The 19,169-nt window shown below is 32.9% G+C and overlaps 1 protein-coding gene across 1 annotated transcript; it reads right to left on the minus strand.

Annotated features, from left to right (window-relative positions):
* Positions 1-3,660: 3,660 nt before the first annotated feature.
* On the minus strand, positions 3,661-17,530 carry LOC116245854 (xanthotoxin 5-hydroxylase CYP82C2-like). Its single transcript, XM_050075590.1, has 4 exons — positions 16,477-17,530; positions 14,844-14,934; positions 14,580-14,751; positions 3,661-4,293 (listed from the first exon to the last, which is right to left on the minus strand). Exons 1-4 carry the CDS (start codon positions 17,444-17,446, stop codon positions 3,661-3,663), a joined length of 1,866 nt encoding a protein of 621 aa, XP_049931547.1. The 5' UTR covers positions 17,447-17,530.
* Between the last annotated feature and the right edge of the window lie 1,639 nt (positions 17,531-19,169).

Raw genomic sequence — 19,169 nt, forward strand, 5'->3', positions numbered from 1 at the left:
TCCCATGAGTGGTACACTCTTGGGATGTAAAAGTTTGAATCGCAACCCTCAAATTGAAGGGTTTAGTGGACCCCACCTAGGTCCAACATTAGGGATGTCAATATATCCGATTTGAATCGGATATCTGACCGATCCGATCCAAAAAATAGGATATAAAAAAAAAAATATCCGATTAAGAAATTGGATAGGATTCAGATTTGATAAAGGGCATCCGATCGGATTCAGATATACATAAATATCCAATCGGATTCAGATACAGATTCAAATCAGATTCATTTTTAGACAAATATCTAATATCTAATGCTATTAAATTTTGAAAATTGGCAAAATCCTGTTCAAAATTTGGATTCGGATTCAGATATAAATATAGTCCGAATTGTAAAATCGGATTTCAGATTCAGATTCGAATATCATTTTTCTTTATTCGAATTCAAATCCGAACATATGAATGTCTGAAAAAACAGATATGATTAAGGATATATCCGATCCGAATCCGATCAGTTGACATCTCTATCCGGCATAACCTGTCAGGAGGAATACTTCTTCGGGTAGTGGTTGTTAATCTCCTACTTACCCAAAAAAAAAAACTGCACCAAATAGTTTAGCAACATTGAGATATTTTGATGGCAAACTGATCCAATTTTATGGCTGCTTTAAGGGTGCACCTAGGAATGTAAGTTAATCCAATTCAAACTGGATATATTACTGATCTCCTTCATAAAATTGGATATGGAAAAAAAAAATCTAATGACCAAATTATATTGGATTTATGAAATGATATCCGAACGGATTCAGCTTTAAAAAAAAATATTCGATCAGATCCACAGCTGTATTTATATTCATTTGGATAAATATCACATATCTAATATCGATCCATTTTGATAGTCAGTTCTTTAACATATTGAAAATGCAGTTTGGATTTGGTTTCAAAGATGGTTTCAGATTGGGCTTGTGAATTTAAAAATCATATTCAAACCATATTTGGATTGCTAATTCGGATGTCATATGATTTTTTTATTTGCAATTATATCTGCATTCAAATCCCAAAATGAGAGCATTCATTGACATTACATTCCTAGTGCAACAACTTTTAATTAATTTTTATTCAGATCTTTCATATTTTTGTTAAAAACTGACTTTTCAATATCTTTGACCAATTCCATTAAATTGGTAGGTCGGCCAACTCAATTAATCAATAGCCGTGAAATTGGTTTAGAAATTGAATTTCACAACATTGTTAGGAATTACACTGGAAGGAAAAGTAAAAAGACTTTTCTCATATGGCGCAGCTATGTGACGAAAATGTTTATCACTCATTGACTCTATATATATACAGTTGAGGGGCACAACACAGTTGGTTGGGCTGATATTGGTTGGGCTGATACGCATGCAGATCGCATTGTCGTCAATTGTTTTTTGAGTCAAAGGCGGTGCGTGGCCCCCTGCTAAAGGTGTTCTGTTAATATATTAGATTTAGGTCAGATATCCAGCCGAATATTTTTGAAAAAATAGGATACAGGCAAAAAAATAATATCTGCAACAACACGATCATTATTATCTTCATTTTTTCTATCTTATTTTTTACTATTTATATTTTCTCCCAACAATTGAAAGCAATATTTTTTGATGTACCACTTCTTACTGCGGTTAAGACATAACATATTCTTGAAACTTGACCTTGATTTGCTTCCATTTTTATGTGTACATTTCTCTCTCTTGAATTTATTTTTCTCCCTTTTTTTAGTGACAAATTCTAGACTTTTAGATTTTCTTCTCATCTATTCATTTAAAACACCAACCTTAACAAGCTTCATAAAAGTAATACTATTTGACATAGAGTTAGTGAGTGAGACCCAAAATGTCTCATATGAATCTAGTGGAGTGAGAAAAAACCAAGGTTCAAAAACTTCATCTTCAAATTTTAGACTCACGTCCAGCAATTGATTAATAAGTCGTTGGAATTCATTCAAGCGATCGACAACAAAATTTCCTTATGCTTAACTTGCATCATCCATATTATTGCCGGTCTATGAAGCATGCAAACTTTCAAGTGAGGACCATAATGTCTTCAAATGCTTCTCATGCTGAACGTAATATAGACATTCTCATCAACAAATTATCGGATAAAATCATACACCTCCCCTCATGCTCAAACTTTCAATCTTCATTACTGATAGATTCTGGCTTTTGAGTTGTAAATATTAGAAGATGCATAATCTTCACAAACAAAAATCCATTCACTTTGTTTTTGTGTAGATTATAATTTGTGTCAATCGAACTAATCACCTGACTTGTGGTAATGATGTTTATTCTTGAACCAAAAGCTTCGATACCATTTACGTTGGGAAAAGCAGGCACAAACCAAATGATGAAGTTTTACAAACAATGGCAATGACTAAAAATACCTGTAAATAAGCATTTTTATTCTGTGCAAATAAACGAACAATATTTCTTCCACCCGCACTCCCAAATAAAACTTTTATTAATTAAGAGATTTCAGTGGACGGGAACGTAACAACCAATGAAATAAAAGCAAACACCAAAAGAAGATAAATACTAATTTTCTACATGGAAATCCCACGAAAAAGTAAGAGATAAATGCCACAAGGTTGAGAGCAATCCGATAACAAAAAATCGACAGATCACCACAAGGTAGATAGATCTCATGACAAAGTCATCTTTCTCTTGCCCCAATGGTCATAAAAAAGTGAAGAAAAAAGAACAATGAAGAACCTCACACAAGAAATTGAAGTTTTCTTTCCCTCTCTATTAATGCCTCTTGTTGCTTCGAGTCAGTGGAGAACATAAAAACCCCAAGCAATGAAGAAGAAAACCCCAAGCCAACACTCGCATAAAAACATCCTATCCCCTTTTTCTTCCCTCATCTATTTAAATTTTTGTAATTTCAATCCACAAAATTGTTGCTTATTTGCATGTTTTCAATGCTTTCCACTCAAGTACGAGTGAAAAAAAAAATGCCTTTTCACCTTCCACCTTGGTTTGGAAAGGATCCTCCAAAATGAGGTGATCCAAACTTAGAGTTCTGTTAAAAATCGTTTTATATTACTACTACAAAACTACTTGTTCTCTGCTTTAGTTTTACCTGTCTGCGCTCAAAATTTGGCCAACGTGTGCCAATTTTATTTGACGATTTCAAGTATGTTACCTTGTTTTCCTTCAAATTTTCTTATTGCTATTCATGCATCAACTTCAAATTTAAAAATGCATCACAAGCTGCTTTACCCCACTTCTGTTGCTATTTATTCAGTTTGGGTGAGCAGGAGGGAACCCACCGCTGGGGTGAGAAGTTGAAATCTCTTCAACTTGACCCAGATGAACTTATGGTTACTTCCCTCAACTCAGAGAGTAGTGTCCATGGTAGTTTCCTGACCAGAAAAGTAGCATCTACAAGAATTCAACGCGCAATTAAGTAAGATTTTACTGATCCACTAATCCGACCAGCTACACTATGTTCCTTGAAACTCAGTACCTATTCAGACACCCCAACATGATCAATTAACATGCAACATCTAGAATTTTCCTTTTGTCTAACATTCTAATTTATTTTCACCACATTATTCATTTTGAATTGAACTGGAAAATTTGTTCAAAAAATGAAACCATAAACCTGCCATATCATCGGTAATGTTATTGCATACACTAAAAACAAGTAACAAATAGAGGTGGGGAGGGAGACCTCAAAAGCACTCTAAGCGGAGTTGCTTTGGGCAGGGCTAGGCCATGTCCCTCGGTCATGTCAACTGGCTCATTCATGGGTGTAAACCATTCAAAGCTCTGCAGCAAGCGTGTCAAAGTTAGGTGAAGAACTTGCATGGCCATCCACCAGCCAATGCAGATCCTCCTTCCCGATCCAAATGGCAAGAACGCAAAGCCTTGACCACCAAAGCTGGTCATCTCACTGCCGCTGCTCAAGAACCTCTCTGGCTTGAACTCTTCTGGGTCTGTCCACAATGTCGGGTCGTGATGAATCTTCCATGCGTTAACAAAAAAGGTCGAGCCAACCGGCACATCGAACCCACCAAGTTGAATGGGTTCCATTGACTCGTGTGGGAGCAAAAGTGGTGTCGCTGGGTATAGGCGCATTGACTCTTTGACTATGGCCTGCAAGTAAGGCAAGTTGTTGATGTCTGATTCGTCCACTTGTCGGTCTTTGCCCACGTGGCAGTCCAACTCATCTTGGGCCTTCTTTAAGATATGTGGGTTGTTTAGCAAAAGAGAGAGAGCCCACTCAAGTGTGATTGCTGTGGCCTCCGTCCGGGTGACTACCAAAACCTGGAATAATTCAGGACAATGGAGGTTGGTGGTAAGTAGATCTATTGCCTTTACTGGTGCCCAGATCCTAGGCTGATCTAATGTCGCTTTTATGTACGACCAACAAACACTAGCTTTTTTCCATTATGTGAAAAAGAAGAATTGAGATCCTTAGTTTATATCCAAAACCATGTCTGATGTCCGATAGGAGTAGGGTGTGACATAATGTTTGTGGACCTTTCAGATACAAGACTATCAAATGCCCCTTAAATATAAAATACAAGAACATGCCTGGATTAAAATTGGAAGAGGGTCTGATATTAAATCCATAGTCTCAAATCATGAGGATCCATCGATCTCAAATCTTGAAAATTTAAAATTAGAGAGAATCAAACGTCCTTATGGTTGTGTTTGATAGCATCGGATCTAAGATTCGAGACTACATAAAAAGGTGTGCTTTGGGATCTCAATAGCATAAATTTAATTCATACTACATGTTAACAATCATGAATTGGGGAGAGGGGGAGGGGGTATCCGATCTTAAATTCAGATCCTAGGGATATAAGATCACAAAGGATCTCAAATCCATGGTGCAATAAAGACAACCTATATTTTTTCACTTTATTTATGGACCATATATAAGGTAGTGGATCAAAGGTTAATTCGATCGGTTTTGATTTCAAAAGAAAATGAAAATCCATGTCTAAATGTGATTCCTGACTCGGCTAGAACGGATCCTTGAAATTGTACTCGGCGACGCTTGGGTCCAACCCAAACTTTATCTGTTGATGAGGTTCAAAAAAGTTCGTCGGTTTGTAAAGTCCTCAAATTGTTTACTTAAACGATTAACATGGAGATGGAAGAAAGACATGAAAGAATTTCACAAAATTTTTAAAACTATGTTAAAAATTCAGCAATAATAGAAACTGCAGCTAGCATGCTCATATCGACAAAATACAAAAAAGTTTTTTTAATCGCTATAATAGAAAAGGTGCAAAAGATTATTTAGTGCTTGTTAAATATGTAAAAATTCAATTTGTTGAGTCAGTAAACTATATCTAGGCTTCAAGCTGCGGCAAGTGTAGCTGGTCAGACTGATAAATTGGTGAAAGTCTGATCGTGAGTTTGATTCCTGTAGATAAAATTGTGGTTCAAGGTTGAAGATGCACTGCCTTCATGACAGGCTCAGCAACATATAGGTTGGGCCTATGCCAGCAACAAAATTTTTATACAGCCAAAAATTTTTGGTTCCACCCCTGAGGCTAGGAAACAACCTTGGACCTTAAAGGCAATGGGAACAAAAGAAAGTTTTGGCTTTTTGTGCTAAATTGACAGTAAATTGTATTTAAGCTTAATTTCCTTTCAAATCTTTATATATAAAAAACAAAGTCATTTAGATATAACTGATCATGCATTAATGTTATTGAAGTAGTAAAAAAAACAACTAATACAAATTAACAAATCAACTTACAAATATTGTGGCCTTTTCCGAAAAAAATAGTTTTTTATTAGTAGTGCAAAACCTAAGGGTATTTTTAACAATATGAAACTTAAGGTTAGGTGACTTTTTCTTTTAATTATTTTTAAGTATGTCTTAGAATTTTTTTTAAATACAAGTTACAAAATAAAAATATCAAACTTGGTAAGGATGATGATAGCTCGATGGAAAGAAATCTGGTGAATTAGTTGGCAAGTGATGACACAAGCTTAAATGACAAGAAAATGTTGAAAGTTATAAAAAGAATAAATTTAAATCACCACAAGAAACAAACAACAAAATCGGTTAGTAAGAAAAATCTGAAATATTAAATAAACATGGCGACCAAACCTTTCAAGAATAAACACGGTTCATCAAACTAAGTATCTTAGTGGAGACCAAAGATCCATACTTAACATTTATGTTGAAAAATTAAAGGTTAGAGTTAAAATTGAAAGGGAAAAATCCGATCTTAAACCCATGGTTTTCAAGTCCTAAGAATCTGAAATCCAAAATAAGTATGTTATGTATTTTTTCTTTCTACTGTCAAAATCTCTCAAGTTTGTCGTTAGAAAATTCCCTACAAATGGCGGTTGACAATAGCTTAGCACAAAGGAAATCCAAGTAGGAATAGACATTACGATGACTATAGTAAAAAAGGACGATGGAAAAGAATTTGGAAATATAGACTAAAAAACAAAATAGAAGAAAAAGAATGGAAACACATAATATTAAATCTAGATAACACAAACAATATACTAATGTTATGACAAATCTGGAAAGCTGAAACGAGCCAGCACATTACAGAAAGCAAAATAGAATTAAAAAATATACCAACGCATATTGAAAATTCATTTGTAGGAAACATATATTTGTGGCTTGCTCAGTTACCAAACTCTTCAAAAGAATCTTTACGAGCAGAAACTGATAGTAAATAAACAACAACAATGAATCCTTTAGACATATTAGAAAAATATTTAGGATCAATTAAAGCAAAATTCTCACATTCGAATATCGAAAAAATAAATGAAGACAAAATTAAAATAACTGCTAGACAAACATACTGAATCTAACAATATGTGATATGTGTTATTTAGAAGAATATATAGAACTATTTAGTAAATATTATTATCAGACAAGTATAACTATATAAGAAAAACCAAGATATTTAGATCTATTCTTTTCAAAATTACCACCAGTAATATATGGACAAGTGATAAAAACATTTCAGGAAAATAAACCAAAGGAAGACACGTTAGGATCAAGAATAGAATTCATAAGGACATGGTTCAACACAATGTGTGAAGAATATGTAAAATCGAAAAAACATCAATACTTTAGTAAATTCGATTGTAAAAGTGGATTTTACCATCGAAAACTTGACGAGAAAAGTAAAAAATGAACAACATTTACAGTAACTAATGGATTTTACGAATGGAACGTACTACCATTTGGATATAAAAATGCACCAAGAAGATTTCAAAACGTTATGGATCAACAATTTAAAGGACTAAGGAATTGTATAATCTATATAGATGATATATTACTATTTAGCTATACGCAAGAAGACCATTACTAATTGTTAAATGAATTCATAAACTATGCAACTAAAGTAGGAGTGACAATAAGCAAAAACAAAGCAGTAATTTGTAAAAAATAGATAGACTTTCTAGGTATAGAAATAGATAAAGCTGGAATAAAAATGCAGACACATATTATCCAGAAAATAGCACAAACTGAAGAATTAGATACAAAAAAGAAATTGCAGTCATTTTTAGGACTAGCAAATCAAGTCAGAGAATATATCCCTCATTTAGCTAAACACTATAAAACTTTACAAGAAAAACTAAAAAAGATAAACAACATTGTCGGACTGAAGAAGATAAACAACATATAAATCAAAAAATTTTACAGGAATTAGAACTAGTTTTAGAAAATAAAAAAAGAATAAGTAACCAACTAAATGACATTATAAGAAACATAAATCAGAAAAAACCTGAACTTCAAAAAATAGAACGAGAACCAGAAAAACTCTATATTTCAGACCAGATAGTCAAAAGAGAGATAAAATATTTGATGGCTATGTACAACCAGGATTTAGTAATAGGAAGAGTAATAACAGAGTCGTTGATATGAATAGAGTAGAATATGAAACTGGCTCTAAGAAAACATTTGTCTTCGGACAAAAATGCTGAATAATTGAAACAAACTTAGATAGGAAATTTCTAGAATTAAACCAGAAAGACATGAGGTAGAGTGAACATTATATTAGGAAGACAGTTTTAAAGAAAGAAATATCACCAAAGATATTTCATTCTGTTCCTTTAATTGCTCTGATATATGCAAGAAAGATGGGATTGACTGAAGAAATGGGGCCTTTTCTTGGAGAAGAATTCCTTCATTTCTGGCAATAGTATTTCTTCTTGCTGTTGGGATTATGAGTTTACCATTTCTTTAGTCAATCTCATCTTTATTGCATAAATGGTTGGTATGGCAGCATATATTCTTAAAAAAATAAGTGGTGCCTTTGTTATTTTTAGATAACGTTTAGCTACTTTGCATAATTCTAGAATTTCTTCCAGTTCCTTGGCATTACTGGTGTATACAATATGCAGTAATCCATAACTGTGTACCATTTTTTACTAGATTTGGATTTGTATTTGGATAGACTATCATTTTATTTATTCCTGGATATGGGATGGTGGTATAGCCTTTCCCTAATACTGTATTCTTTTCTCTGTGATTTTTGTTTAGGAAATCATAAACTTTCTTTAGGTTTCTTAGGTAATTATTTACTATTATGGTTTTCTATTTTCTCTTTTTGGATAGTTTCTAAATACGTTTGTGTCTGAGGTGGAGTGAACAGATTGGTTTTGACTGACATGTTTGTTTTCTGAAATCTCTAGTTTAGGTTGACATTTTTAAATCTCGGTTTGAAAGATATACTGGGTTCTTCTTGGTTTCTAACTTCTATGGTCTTTGGTTCTGAAATTTTTAATGGGACTTCTGGGATTTCTGGGATTTTTATCAAAGGTTCTATTTTGGCTTTCCATTTTTAGTAGTTCTTTCACTTGGTTTTGTAGTATTGCTAGTTGGGTTTGCTGTTCTTCTAGCTCCATTCTTACTAGCTGCACAAATAAGCAATTGGTGTTATTGAGAGACTTGGCTTGTAGCCGCAACTCAAATTATGTGTGTATTGTGATGGTTAGTCTTTTAATCACTTTTGAAAAGTGACCATCCTTCAACGGATTTGATTCGTCTTTACCAGGAGCCATTTGCTCTGGACTAGCCATATTCTCTTCCACTTTCAGTGGTTATTGGTGAATATGAGTACCAATGTGTGTGGTTTGTGCTAATTAGTCTATATATCTGGTAGCATTTTCTCCTTCTGCTGTTATTTTACATTCCTTGATAAATAGTCTGCATAACAATTTTCGTTAGTCTTGATTACTTCGATATCAAAATCAAATAACTTTATGTTGTTGACTAGCCTCCTGATTTCTTTCTTTAGAAATGAATTTTCTAGTTTAGCATTTAGCCAATATTTTACCTGTGTATTATCTGTTCTAACTTTAAATTTTGTATAGACTACATATATTTCGAAATGTAATAATGCATAATATAATCCTAACAGTTCTTTTCTATTAATCTCCCATTTTATTTCATTTTCTTTAAAACTTCCTGAATGATATCGACAAAGTTACTCATTTTTCTCATTAACATATTTATATTTCAATACTGATCCGTAGTTAAATTCTAAAGCATCTTTTTCGATGATTCATATAAATGGTTTTTGTTCGTTAGGGAATTCTAATTTAGGTAGATTTTTACAAACTGTTTTTATTTGATTTATATGTTGTTTATCTTCTTCAGTCCAATAATATTTTCTATCCTTTTTTAATTTTTCTTGTAAAGTTTTACAATGTTTAGCTAAATGAGGGATATATTCTCTGACTTGATTTACTAGTCCTAAAAATGACTGTAATTTTTTTTTTGTATCTAATTCTTCAGTTGGTGCTATTTTCTGGATAATATGTCTGTATTTTTATTCCAGCTTTATTTATTTCTATACCTAAAAAGTCTATCTGTTTTTTACAAATTACTGCTTTTTTATTGCTTATTGCCACTCCAACTTTAGTTGCATAGTTTATGAATTCATTTAACAATTCGTAATGGTCTCCTTGCGTATGGCTAAATAGTAATATATCATATATATAGATTATACAATTCCTTAGTCTTTTAAATTGTTGTTCCATAAAGTTTTGAAATCTTCTTGATGCATTTTTATATCCAAATGGTAGTACGTTCCATTCGTAAAATCCATTAGGTACGGTAAATGTTATTAATTTTTTACTTTCCTCTTCGAGTTTTAGATGGTAAAATCCACTTTTACAATTGAATTTATTAAATTATTGATATCTTGATATTTGTTTTAATTTTAATATTTTGTTTGGTATAGGATAATTATATGTTTTTACCTTATCGTTTAGGTTTCTATAGTCTACGACCATTCTAGTCTTTCCTCGTTTTTGTTCACTATGTTTATTTACAATAAATGCTGGACTACTATGTTTTGAGTTTGATTTTTGGATGTAATTTCCTTTCAGTAGTTAATTTATATGTATATCGAATTCCGTCATCAGGTATATATTTTAGTGGTGGTTGAGTTATTATACTGTCTTCTTTTATTAATTCTATCTTAACAATAGTTTTATGTTTTTCCCAATGTCGTAATGGGTTTTCAGAATATAATTCTGCAAGTCTTTGTTCTATATTTTCTAACTCGTTTATTTCATACATATTTATGGTGATGGTATTTATTTTTTCTCGTGTCATCCTCTGTGTTAGTTTACTATCTCCTTTAATCCATGTTGTTTGTTTTCGTTCATTATTATTTACTATTAGAGCATTTATTTTTTCTCCACAAGGTGTTGTTAATATTAAATATTTGTTTGTTATGTTTATTGGTAGATAACCATTTAGGAATGGTCTTCCTAATATAATATCTTTGTTATGTAATTCAAATGCATATATTCTGTTGATCTTGATTATCTTCTTTCAAATTTGTACATTAACATTTTCTGCTTTATAGTTTATTGTAGCCTTGGCTCCATTAAATCCTCTAACCTTTAGTGGATTATCTAATTTTTCCCATATATTGTCTGGTAAACAGTTTTTTTTGCATAAATTTATCTGTGCTCCTGTGTTTATGTAGGCAGTGTAATATCGGTTATTATATCATCTTGGTATGACTTTGATTAGTGTATATATAAAATTTATTTTTATTAATGTTCATTCCTCCTCACTTGTCTCTTCATCACTATAAGTTTTTCTTCCAAAAGCTTGGTGGGACGTATGTGCTATTCTTTTATCCTTTTTATTCTAATAGGTCATAATTTTCCATTCGGCTACTGCTCTGGTTCTTAGGTATGTAAAAAATTCTCTTCTATAGTCTTTAAATTTTCTTCTTGTCACCCCATTTCCTAGTTTCCCTATAAATTTAAGAACATATATATATATATATATTCTAAATAATTTTCCTGTTCTTTTTCGCACAAAGTTTTTAGTTTGGTTATTATATACCTTTACACTTGTAGTTAGAAACATTCTGATTCGTCGTATGATATATCTGACATTGTTTCATCCGAATCTAGGTTTCTTATTTCTCTCAACCATCTTTCATGTACTTTATGTATCAGTTTATCAATGAATTGTCTTACTATAAACATCTTTCTTAGCCAAATATTCCATTTACTTCATATAACAACTATTTGTCTTATGTCTTTCAGTTTATTGGAGTTATATACGTTAGACATTTTCTTAGTTTTATCATCCTTCCATTCTGTTTATTATATTTCTCCACATTATATCGTCATCATAATCGTTGTACCAATTTCTGTAGTCTGTTAAATCACTGTCATAACTATCATATTCATATTTTGTATATGCTGATTCTAATGCTAATCTTTTTTCTTCTATCTCGTTTCTAATATTGTTGATAAACTTATATAGCATTAGATATACTTTGAATATTAGTTTTTTCTTTTCTTAGTCTTTTTTCTTCTACTGCTTTGTCTAAAGCATTTTTCATATCTTGTTCAAAATTTCTTTTACTTATTTGGCTAATCATCTAAGTTTCTAGGGATTATTATAGGTTTACCCAAGTGTTCAATTTCTAATACGTTTTTCTCTATTTTGAAATTTTTGTATTTGTTTAGTCATTTGTTCCCTAGTATGATTCCTGTTAGTTTATCGTTTCTAAGTGATTGTATCTCAAATTCTATTTCAAACATGTAGTCTGCTATCCTAATTTCTTTGCTGACTTTTCCCATATTTTTAATAATGTTCCCTTGGATATACTTGTACCTATGTTCACTTAGCAAAAAATATCATTGTTTATCATATCTGGTGTAATATAATTATCTTCTGATCCTGTGTCTATTAAGATTTTCTTTATCATACTATTATGTTTCCTTTTATATGAAATTGTTTCATGGGGTTTTTTTTACTTTTAACTGTTTTAGTTCTTCATAGATTCCTTGTCTACTTATCAATGGTACTCTAGTTGTTTCTTTTGATAATCCTGTATGTTCTATATCTATTACACGTTCCCTTTGATTGATTATGTAATATTCTTTTTAACCATTGTTTTTATTACTGGTATTTTTCTTACAAATGGAAAATCAAATATTTTTTCGATACTTATATCTAATTCTTGTTTTTCTATTTGTCTAAATATTTTTCTTCGAATATGACTCTTTGAATTGTATAATCTTTGGTTAATTCTTCCTGATATCTAATATCTTGAGGTCTTTCTATTTTATCACTCATATTCACTACTACTTTCTGTTTCATATATTGTTTCATTCTCCGATATATCTGTTTCACTAAGGTTTTCAATATTTATATAATCATTTTCTATTACATTTATTAATTTTTTTTATTTGTTGTTTAAGGTCTTTGGCTATATGTCCAATTTTTCGCAATTTTAGCATTTACAACTCTTGGGTTTTTAGATACTTATTTTTATTTGTTACTATCTTCTCTTTGGTATTTGTTCTTATATTTTTTGTAATAGTGTTTAAGTTTCTTATACTTTTTATGTCTCTTAGTTTTGTAATATGATTTACATCCTAACTGTGGTATTATATGTTCGTCACAACATTTATATGGTGATTGTATTATAAGATTTAGTTTTTTCGATTTTACATATTCTTTACACATTGTTTTGAACCATGTCCTTATGAATTATATTCTTGATCCTAACGTGTCTTCATTTGGTTTATTTTCCTGAATTGTTTTTATCACTTGTCCATATATTACTGGTGATCATTTTGAAAAGAATAGATCTAAATATCTTGGTTTTTCTTCTATAGTTATACTTGCCAGATAATAATATTTACTAAATAGTTGTATATATTCTTCTAAATAACACATATCACATATTGTTAGATGCAGTATGTTTTGTCTAGCAGTTACTTTAATTTGGTCTTCATATATTTTTTCGATATTCAAATGTGAGAATTCTGCTTTAATTGATTCTAGATATTTTTCTAATATCTCTAAAGGATTCGTTGTTGTTGTTCCTTTACTATCAGTTTCTGCTCATAAAGATTCTTTTGAAGAGTTTGGTAGCTGATCAAACCATAAATATATGTTTCCTATAAATGAATTTTCAATATATATGTTGGTACATTTTTTAATTCTATTTTGATTTCTGTAATGTGCTTGATCATTTCAGCTTTCCAGATTTGTAATAACATTATGTGTTATCTAGATTTAATATTCCTTGTTTTCATTCTTTTTCTTCTATTTTGTTTTTTAGTCTAGATTTCCAAATTCTTTCCCATCGTTCATTTTTACTATAGTCATCTTAATGTCTATTCCTATTTGGATTTCCTTTGTGAGTTCTTGAACCTGCTGGATATTCCTCTTTGATTTTAATTCCTTATTTGGGTGTTGTATTCACATTTATTTCCATGTTTTGTCCTTGATCCATTAATTCAGTATATGTTATACTTGGTTCATAGTTTTCTGTTTCGATTTCACTACCTATTTCTATTTTTTGAAGACTATTTGTTTCTAACATGTTAATTTCCTCTTCATTTACCTTATCTAATTTTTCATTTCTTTTTTCAAATTGCTGGTCGAGTTTTTCCACAAGCTTTTCTAGTAAATTTATTATTTTGTCCATTTTATCTTCCAGATACGCTGGGCAACCTTGCACCGACTGTGGTGTATCGGCAGGGTAACCTTCATATTGCCGTATCTTTTCTTTTTTAGGCTTATTTTCTTCGTTTAGTCTTTTTATTCTTTCTAGCACTGTTTCTGTATTCATTTTTTCTTCGTCTAATATTAGATACATGTCATTCTGGTTTAATTCTAGAAATTTCCTATCTAAGTTTGTTTCAATCATTTGGCATTTTTGTCCGAAGACAAATGTTTTCTTAGAGCCAGTTTCGTATTCTACTCTGTTCATATGAACGACTCCGTTATTACTCTTCCTATTACTAAATCCTAGTTGTACAAGGTCGTCAAATATTTTATCTCTCTTTTGACTATCTGGTCTGAAATATAGAGTTTTTCTGGTTCTCGTTCTATTTTCTGAACTTCAGGTTTTTTATGATTTATGTTTCTTATAAAGTCATTTAGTTGGTTACTTATTCTTTTCTGATTTTCTAAAACTAGTTCTAATTCCTGTAAAATTTTTCCAAATTCTGATTTATCCATGATTTGTGGAGCGTTTTCCTATTCGAGAAGTGCAAATATTCTCATTTTCTAGTATGTGCTTTGTGTCTTATAATCTATCCGTTGCAGGAAGTGAAATAACCTCAGTTTTCTTTATGACCATCTGACTTTCCCCGATCGGCTTCTGCCTTTGTGGGTACTCGTCTGGGGTCTTTCCCTCTTGGGTTACACATTCAGACTCCTCTTTTGCCGTATATTCATATAGATGGACTTTGGTGTTCCAAATGATGCAATTGACAGAAAATAAAACTACTCTACACATGCTTGAAAATCAAAATACTAACACATACTCGTAAGGAAAACTAACACTTTATTCAATAAAAAAGAGCATACTTACAATACTTACAGATAGTTCATCAACCTATGACGAAGTTGAAGATACATGGCTACTATTTGTCTCTGGAACACTGTCCATGAGACCTTCAATAGTCTACTACCTAGTTTCAAACTTACACAAGCTAGATAATTATTTACTGTTATGGATTGGCTTTCTATTTTCTCTTGTTGGATAGTTTCTAAATAGGTTTGTGTATGAAGTGGAGTGAACAGATTGGTTTTGACTGACATGTTTGTTTTCTGAAATCTCTGGTTTAGGTTGACATTCTTAAATCTCGGTTTGAAAGATAAACTAGGTTCTTCTTGGTTTGTAACTTCCAGGGTCTTTGGTTCAAAAATTTTTACTGGGGCTTCTAGGTTTTCTGGGATTTTTATCAAAGGTTCTATTTGGGCTTTCCATTTTAGTAGTTCTTTCACTTGGTTTTGTAGTATTGCTAGTTGGGTTTGCTGTTCTTCTAACTCCATCCTTACTAGCCGCACAAATAAACAATTGGTGTTATTGAGAGATTGGCTTTTAGCAGCAACTCAAATTGTGTGTGTATTCTGATGGTTAGTCTTTTAATCACTTTTGGAAAGTGACCATCCTTCAACGGATTTGATTCGTCTTTACCAGGAGCCGTTTGCTCTGGACTAGCCATATTCTTTTCCACTTTCAGTGGTTATTGGTGAATATGAGTACCAATGTGTGTGGTTTGTGCTAATTAGTTCATATATCTGGTAGCATTTTCTCCTTCTACTGTTATTTTACATTCCTTGATAAATAGTCTGTATAGCAATTTTCGTTAGTCTTGATTATTTCGATATCAAAATCAAATAATTTTATGTTGTTGACTAGCCTCCTAATTTCTTTCTTTACAATTGAGTTTTCTAGTTCAATTGTAAAGAAATATCAGCAAAGAAATATCAGCAATGTCTCAGACAAGAGCAATCAAAGGACCAATAATGGGAACTAAGAACTTGAAGGAATATTGCCAGTACATGCAAAAATATCAGGAGCATAAGTGTTCAGAATGTGCAAAAAGTAAAGAACTATGCGAGGTAACCCTCGAAGGAATAAAGACCCAGTCAATACTTCAATCACTACCATGTACATGAAAAAGTTGTGATTGATTGGGAACATATTCTAAAGAGGAAAAGACAATTGCATCGAATAAAACAAAAGAAAAACACAACGAATAAAGTAAAGAAAAAGATATTCGAACGGCAGACAGAGAATAAAGTAAAGAAAAAGAAATTTGAATGGCAAACAAAGAATAAAGTAAAAGAGATTTGAAGCAAAGAGATGAAGCACAAAGGCAGACAAATACAAACAGAAAAGCAGAAAGCAGCAAAGGCTTAATCAGAACCAGAGATTAAGATTCTAGCGGGTCACCTTTCAACCGTTGATCTCCGCAAAGTTTCAAAACCAACCACTATAAATATGAGAAGTCAGGCACTCGTGGAGCTTGTGTAAGTTTGAAACTAGGTAGTAGACTATTGAAGGTCTCATGGAGAGTGTTCCAGAGACAAATAGTAGCCATGATAAATATTTGTGTAATATGATTATCTTCTGATCTTGTGTCTATTAAGATTTTCTTTATCATATTGTTTATATGAAATTGTTTTTGGTAACTTGTTTTACCTGCAGAACTAAATTATAGTGCTTTTTGTATTTAAGGACAAATAGGAGCAACAGAAGGAGAGGTGGTAACGTACCATACCGGTGGCTTTAATAATGGCATCAGTTTGATGATTTTCGAACAAGTGACCGTCATCTAATTCTTTAATGACCACGTCAATCAAGTCTCTCTTCTCGTCGGCACTACTGGATTCCTTTCGGCGGTGCTCTGCAAGCCAAGCCGAGGCAACTTCATCCATCTTCAGGTGAACCCTTTTCATGGCATTGAGGTGACCACCCACATCTAGCCACGGGATCGCGTCAGAGACGGTGAACATACCAACTAGATTGGCAAACTCATCCAGAGCTTCACTAAACTCTTTTCCTTCACCGTCCAAATCAAAGTACCATTTTCCGGCGATCATCCTAAGGATGATGTTCAAGGCCATGCAGGTCAAATGCTGCTTCATCTCTACCGGCTCATGGTTTCTGCAACTGCCGTACAGGCGCCGCATCAAGAAGCCCACCTCGTCTACCCGGATGTGCTTGAGCAGCTCAAATTGCTGGCTTGACAGCTGCTCGGTGGCGACGATCTTGTGGAGTTCACAAAAGTAAGGTCCGTATGGGCTGAATGAGAACATGGCACGATCGTAGGCAAGGTGTTTCCAACCTTCTAGCTGTGGCCGACCGGCAAATGCTCGGTCATTGACAGTGAAGCACTCCTTGGCGAGGTCCATGCTGCTCACCACAATGGCATGCATTTGTCCCAGTTGGAGACTGAAGAGAGGCCCGTGCTTCTCTGAAAGAGCAGCGATAGTTCTATAGAGAGGTGTGGTTCCAGTCAGCAGGTCGAGGTGTCCGACTATTGGCCAAGAACCATTGGGTTCCGATAGTCGGCATCTTCCTTCCCTTTTCCTCTTTTGCCAAATTTTACAGATGAAGAAAAGGGCAAGCAGAGATGCTAAACCCTCTGCTACCCGCTTGATGGAATCCATAGATGTGGTGATGGACTCCATAGATGTGGGGAAGGTATTTTCTCTCCTCCTGCTTGCTAGCTACTTTTGTATGTATATATATTCATAGAATATGCGATTGAGTTTTCTCCCTTGAACAATTTAGTAGTTAAAGGTGTAGTTCTCTCTCTCTCTCTCTATATATATATATATTATATATATATATATATATATATATATATATATATATATCAAACATGTTTGAATAGTCAAACATGGTTGGTGGTTGGATGCTTGAATAGTCAAACATGTTTGGCAGTTGGAGATCTTGGTCAGGACGTATTAACGAGGAAGTGTTTGTTTTTTAATATTTCCCTCAGAACAAGAACGGAGTCATTTTCTTGAAGGTTAAGGAATTCTTAAAACGATAAATAGACAGTATGCCATGGATCATGTAGAATCACATGTGGTAATGTGTGAGTAGTTGCCCTCACAGTCTCACACATTTTGTTTATTTCCCTATTTATTTGTATATGTATGCCCCTTAATTATTTACTTAATGCTCTTTAATCTTTTTATTATGTCTAATATTTTTTTTGAATAAGTGCTCCTCGAAAAAAAAACGTATGGCTTTTGCCCAAGGAAACAGGAATGAGCAATAGGGAGCTTACCACTGGAGCTAAAATGCTTCAAAGAGTAGAAACACATTTTCAAATCGTTATCTTATTAACCATGGCAGGTTACAATAATGGATTGCTAGGAGGTAGGCTCCCCACTTTTATTACCAAAAAATGATATTTACAATAATTAACAGAGGATGCAAGGCATCGACAGGAAAATTGCAAGGACCAAAAAACCCTCACCCCTCAAAAATACAAGACAGAGAACATCTGAACCAAGAGCCTATAGTTAAGCCAAAAACAAAACTGTCTGCCCGTCTGCTATTAGGCTAACAAAACATGCAATAATACCCGCCATCGTCGCGTCCATCTTGATGACCATAAATCAAGGATGCTGACCTGATCCACTCACAAAAAGTGATAGTCTATATTGGTTCTTTCAGAACACTTTCTGAATAGGACCCATCTTGCTGGAATGGTACTGCGCCCTTCAATCATAATGGTTCTGCACCCTTCAATCATAGCTCGTAATCAAAGATATGATCGTGAGACTTCCTGAACTCTTCAGCATTTTACCTAGCCAAAACTCCAGCAGGTGCATTTCAGCTGTATCCCCCCTACTGTGAGCCATTCTATTAAGCAACTTGTAAGCTCCAGCATCCCTGTCCCACCAGACTGCAGCCATCATTAACCTTATGTTAAATCTTCTATGTGCAACTTGAAGAGTATGATTGCCCTTATGTATTTCTTCTCTTTTACTACAGAAAATACCACAAGTTGAATCAGTTGCAAGTTTTCCTCCTGCGAAAAGATCGCCTTACCCTTTGTCCTATCTTCCAAATCCTATTTGTAATGCTACCAATGGATGGGTGCTGCCAATTATCATGGGCTGTTTGGTTTTTAATTAAAAAAGTAACATAACGACGGTGGTTGGCAATTAAGGACGTTAACGCCTCAAAGGATTGGCTTCAAACTGGATAAACCCTTAACCATATCTGTTTTTTTTTAATATTCACATATTTGGATTCAAATCCAAAATTTGGTTTCACAATTCGAACCTGATTTTTATATTCATGTCCAAATCTAAATCCAAATTCTGAATCAAAATTTTTCAATTTTCAAAATGTAAGAGAATTAAATATAAGACATTTGTTTAAAACAAATCC

This window comes from Nymphaea colorata, chromosome 1 (assembly GCF_008831285.2).
Source record: "Nymphaea colorata isolate Beijing-Zhang1983 chromosome 1, ASM883128v2, whole genome shotgun sequence".
Classification (NCBI taxonomy): Eukaryota; Viridiplantae; Streptophyta; class Magnoliopsida; order Nymphaeales; family Nymphaeaceae; genus Nymphaea; species Nymphaea colorata.

What these genes read in the sequence shown, in the direction of transcription:
- LOC116245854 (XM_050075590.1), bottom strand. Translation starts at nt 17,446, where the DNA reads ATGGAGTCCATCACCACATCTATGGATTCCATCAAGCGGGTAGCAGAG. An exon ending in CATAGGTTGATGAACTATCT is followed by an intron (nt 14,752 to 14,843) that starts GTAAGTATTGTA and finishes AAGCATGTGTAG; the next exon opens with AGTAGTTTTATTTTCTGTCA. An exon ending in TGGTCATAAAGAAAACTGAG is followed by an intron (nt 4,294 to 14,579) that starts GTTATTTCACTT and finishes GAATTATTCCAG; the next exon opens with GTTTTGGTAGTCACCCGGAC.